Consider the following 5,000-nt stretch of genomic DNA (forward strand, 5'->3'; position numbering starts at 1 on the left):
CCACGGCCATCAACCAGACCTCTGGACCTCTCTTTCCCACAAGTTACTAAGAGTGGGAACACAAAAGACAAGGAGGAGAAGAAAAAAGAACATATGGCATTACTCACTAATAATGCCTATTGTTAGTTGTACACACAATATTTGCACCCAAATCAAAATGAAATCTGTCATTTTAGAAAAAAATCTTTCATTTGCTAAAATATGCAATTTTTTCATTAACAAATTACATAGATTTGTCATTTGATCAAAAATTAAAATGATTGATTATTTGGATGAAATTGTAAAAAATATATCTACATTCTGGCTATATGATATATACTGAAACAATCTACACAAACATAATCAACATATAACAACACTACACACATTTTAAAAAGCAAACACAGGCAAAAAACTAAATATTCTGCATTAGCAAATGATTAAATTATATGTAAGAATATATCACATTTTTACACTGTCTTTCTAAAGAATCTTTGCTAACTCCAGAACACTAGAAGGTGAGCTGGAATCAAAGGAAGAATGAATACACATAGAAATAGCAAATATTCCTTGCAGGATAAAAAAGGAAAGTAAATTCAACAGAGTTATTTAAAAATATAGAAAGTACATTGGCTTTACTACTTTTGTTTGCAAATACATGCATTTGAGATGAATTTTGCACAACATTGTGAATGTTCTTCCCACTGCTACTGAGAAAGTCAGAAAAGGTTAAGATGGCAAGCATTGCATTGTGTGTACTTAAGCCACATTCTTCCAGTGATACTTAACAAGACTGGAAGTCTCTCCCTTTCTCTTTAATCCTTTCAAAAGTGTATGTGCTCTCATTCATCTTTGGTGATGAGGTACATTTTTCTTCACAGGAAATGGAACACTTTGTTCAGAGCTCTGGAGAACATGGTGTTGTGGTGTTTTCTCTAGGGTCAATGGTCCACAACCTAACAGAAGAAAGAGCCAATGTGATTGCTTCAGCTCTTGCTCAGCTGCCCCAAAAGGTTAGCTAAAGTGCCTTAACACTACAAGGACACAAACTTAATCTGTTAAATTCTGTCAAGGATCCAATTGAAAAACTCCTATGTGAAAATTAAAGTTATACATCTAATTTGTCTTAGCCAGTTTAAACCAAGCTATCAGTGGCATATACTAATAAAAGAGGGAGTGTCTGGTTCATAATAATGTTAATGTTAACATTGACACCAAAAAGAAATATTTAACAGGTTAAACTGTGAACTTTTGTTACGATGACATTGTTTGCAGTAATTCAGAAATTTCGAAGTATTGTGTGGTTTCTTGTCTTCCTTTCATGCATGGTTCCCCGGGCATGGTACATCCTAAAGATGTTTCAGACTGGTGTTGAAGCTGAGTTCGTAAATTTGCTAGCACAAAGTAATATGCAGATATTTGAAAGAGGCTGAATATCATCATGCAATTTAAGATGAATGTGGAAACATGGCCTCATAATTTATCATACTTTGGAATCAGAATATTAAGTTTGTTGTTCAGGGTAGAATTTTGAGTATGCTGGCCAGAGTTTATCAACTCTAAGTAGAAGGGCAATGCAGATCCCCAAAATTGGAGAGAGAGAAAAAAAAATGGTAGTCTTACTTTATGACCTGGAGCCTGCCAACATCTAAAAGAGGAAGATGTAAGAGAAGGGTGGAAATGGGGCCATGCTTTTCTACTTAACTCAGGGCATCAATAAAATATGTCTCACAAGGACACCGCTTGCTATGAACCTGACTCAAACTTCCAGGTAATTGAATAAGGAGAAGTATAGTAAGAAGTATGCCAGCTTAATCGAGCCTGGAATAAGAAGAGGTAATTAGAGGTAAGTTATTTTCTGTTACATATAATATAAATTTAATTGTTAAGTATTTATGAACTACTTTTACATTTTCTTTTTTTTTTTTTTTTTTTTGGTTTTTCTCTGGTACCGGGCACTGAACTCACGACCTTGTGCTTGCCAGGCAGGCGCTTTTGCCGCTGAGCTAAATCCCCAGCCCCCTACTTTTACATTTTCTATAGCTGTATTATTCTTGTTTTCAGTATTGTACATTGTAAGATGAGAAGGAGAAGTTATCCCTAAAAGTCTCATAGTAAATAGAAATAATGCTTTAAGAAATGATATTTCATTACAGGTAGGTGACTTCGGGATTTCTGAATATTACATTACCCTAAGATTAGGCATGGAAATGCTTTGTCTGGGATAAATCATGTTTTCAGTACTGTGAATGTGCATCATGGTCCATTTTGGCAAAATAAACATTTGAATAAAACGTAGGGCCTTTCAATTTTGCAAGTTTTCAACAGCCATAAAGAACTTTCTATCCTACAACGAATGGTGATACTCTGAGTTCATGAAGAAAGAGCCACTGAAAACTTCCTGGAAGAAATACTAATTTTGTGACTTAAAGCAATTTTTATGTAAGACATTTTTGAATCTTTTATTGATTTCTCACCACTGATGGATTAAAATGAAGTTTGAAAAATATACAAAACTCAAACTCTAGTAAAATAATTTGTAGGTTAAATAAGTTATCTCTAATATCATTAAAATACAGAAGGAAATATTGTATTTATCAGGTACATTTTATACAAGACCTTTAATCTTTAAATTCATTACTCTATGATAGACAGATGACTAAATAGCAAATTCTTAAATATAGTATTTTTCATTCATTTTCTCATTTCTATTAGTCATTATCTGAAACTCATGACTGTACTTGCCCAAAGTAGTATGAAACCACAGAGAAGATAGGTCTATGTTGCACTTGTTCTTGAATTTTCCACATTATTTAACTTTTAGGGCTTTTTCTTTTATTTTATTTTAAAGAGAATTTTTTTAAAAAGTAGCAAAATGCCAATATAGACAAAAGCAACACGAATGACTTAATTTTTCTTGATCTCATTTCCTCATCTAATACAAACATATATATACAGACCATATTTAGCATGAACTAATTAAATTGTAAACATCCGTCGGGTTCAATTTTGACAAGTACAGTGAAATATTTTCTTGATCTATTAGGTTATTTGGAGATACAACGGCAAGACACCTGATACCTTACAACCCAATACTCAGTTGCATGAGTGGATCCCCCAGAATGACCTTCTTGGTAAGGTACTAAAGCACAAACACTGAAGACCTGATAACGGTGAATTCACTTCATGATACTTTAATATAAAGAAGAAACACTCTGACCATTTATTCTTGCAAAGTTCAAAGTTATTCCAAAACTCTTCTATTCTTTTCCCAGTCTGCTGAGAAGTAAAACATAATAGTTTGCATTTGATTATACAGTCTCTGCTTGGTGGTCAGAAATAACCTTTACTTAGTGGCAGTTAACCTCACATTGAGAATTTTTAATTAAGTGGGTTGTATCTCTGACCCACAGATCGAGAAACAAACTTGTAGTTTCCCCTAAAATAGGGCTACTCCAAGGTCAATGTTGAGTAATCCACAATGACTATATTTGTAAGAAACAAAAAAGTACATGGTTTATTATAAAGTAATAACACATTTCCTCAGATTTCAAGTACTCCTCTTGAAGCTTTGAACAATCTTCACATCAGACTCACTGAAAGCACTACATTTTTTTAAAGGAGGAAAGGTTCTGGAATGCACAAGGTCTTCTTTGCCACTTGCTTCATTGTCTTCATTAGTATTTCTATTCATTCTACTGTATCATATACCTGTTGTTGAACTCTCAAATCACCCAATATCTCTGTAATTAAATCTTCACCTCCCAGCAAGTAGATTTTGGTATTTTTTATTCTGAGGTGGAAAGCAACGTAATATCACTAAAAAACAATTAATAGCTATTTCATAGAATATATTTCTTCCCTTATCATCTCCTGACATTTCTCATATTTTGTCTAAGATTTATACTTAATAACGTGACTGAAATTCCTCGAATTCCAGGTCATCCCAAAACCAAAGCTTTCATAACTCATGGAGGTGCCAATGGCATCTGTGATGCCATCAACCACGGGGTCCCTATGGTGGGGATTCCTTTGTTTGGGGAACAACATGATAACATAGCTCACATAGAAGCCAAAGGAGCAGCTGTTGTGTTGGATTTCAAGACAATGTCAACTGCAGATTTGGTCAATGCACTGAAGGAAGTCATGAACAACCCTTTGTGAGCATTACCCAATTTCTGCATAAGATTTTATTAAATTCTGAATAAAGGAGAAGGGTTCAGGAAGAATCTGAACAGGAAGACATTCAAGGATACAAAAATTTTACTTATCAACTAAAAAAATTATTCATAGTCATTTATGATCCTCATATTTTGTTCACAATTTTTTGTGAAATTTTGTCTGAGATTTAAGCATAATGCTAATAACTTCAAGGAGACTAACGAACACAGAAAAATAAGTCTTATTAGGAAACATTAGAAAATTATTCCAACAGAAAAATATGTCTACGGATTTAAATTTTAATGCACTTAAGGGTTACATTCACCAGGCTACTTTAAACTTACCTTTTTGTTTATGTAACAACATAAACATATGTAACATGATGATGTGGATATATACAGAAACAAAGCACTTTCTGTGTGATCGCAAGTTAACACATCCATTATCTCTGTACTTATTTCAGCTATTCGAAAATGGATTTCATCCCTTAAACCAAAACATATCAATCATATTAAAATTCCATTATACTAAACCTTCCCCTAGTGACTTTAGCTAACATTTTCATGTCATTATACTAATTCTTTGAATGTATTCTATAATGTCCTCATTAGTTTATCCTATTATATTGAAATGATATGAAGTTTTGAGAACTTTCTGAAAAACATAACCCTCCCACTGCTGTTAAAAAATGAGGGCTGGGGATGTAGCTCAGGGGAAAAGCACTTGCCTGGCAAGCCTGAGGTGATGAGTTCAATTCCAGGTACCATAAAAAGAAAAAGAAAAGAAAAGGAAAGGAAAGGAAAGGAAAGAAAAGGAAAGGAAAGGAAAGGAAAGAAAGAAAAGAAAAGAAAAGAAAAGAA

At 33.4% G+C, this 5,000-nt stretch overlaps 2 protein-coding genes across 2 annotated transcripts in view; both read left to right on the top strand.

Moving 5' to 3' along the window:
- LOC102029340 (UDP-glucuronosyltransferase 2B17-like) overlaps nt 1-5,000 on the top strand; it is a 28,800-nt gene that overhangs the window by 22,531 nt on the left and 1,269 nt on the right. Inside the window, exons 3-5 of the mRNA XM_005392950.1 lie at nt 861-992; nt 3,026-3,113; nt 3,920-4,139. Coding sequence (XP_005393007.1) covers nt 861-992; nt 3,026-3,113; nt 3,920-4,139 — 440 coding nt within the window. The remainder of the gene's footprint in view (nt 1-860; nt 993-3,025; nt 3,114-3,919; nt 4,140-5,000) is intronic.
- LOC102005320 (UDP-glucuronosyltransferase 2B17-like) overlaps nt 1-5,000 on the top strand; it is a 60,375-nt gene that overhangs the window by 21,833 nt on the left and 33,542 nt on the right. The gene's annotated exons all lie outside the window — the stretch shown is intronic.

Source organism: Chinchilla lanigera, unplaced genomic scaffold (assembly GCF_000276665.1).
Source record: "Chinchilla lanigera isolate Chin_1 unplaced genomic scaffold, ChiLan1.0 scaffold00046, whole genome shotgun sequence".
Lineage (NCBI taxonomy): Eukaryota > Metazoa > Chordata > Mammalia > Rodentia > Chinchillidae > Chinchilla > Chinchilla lanigera.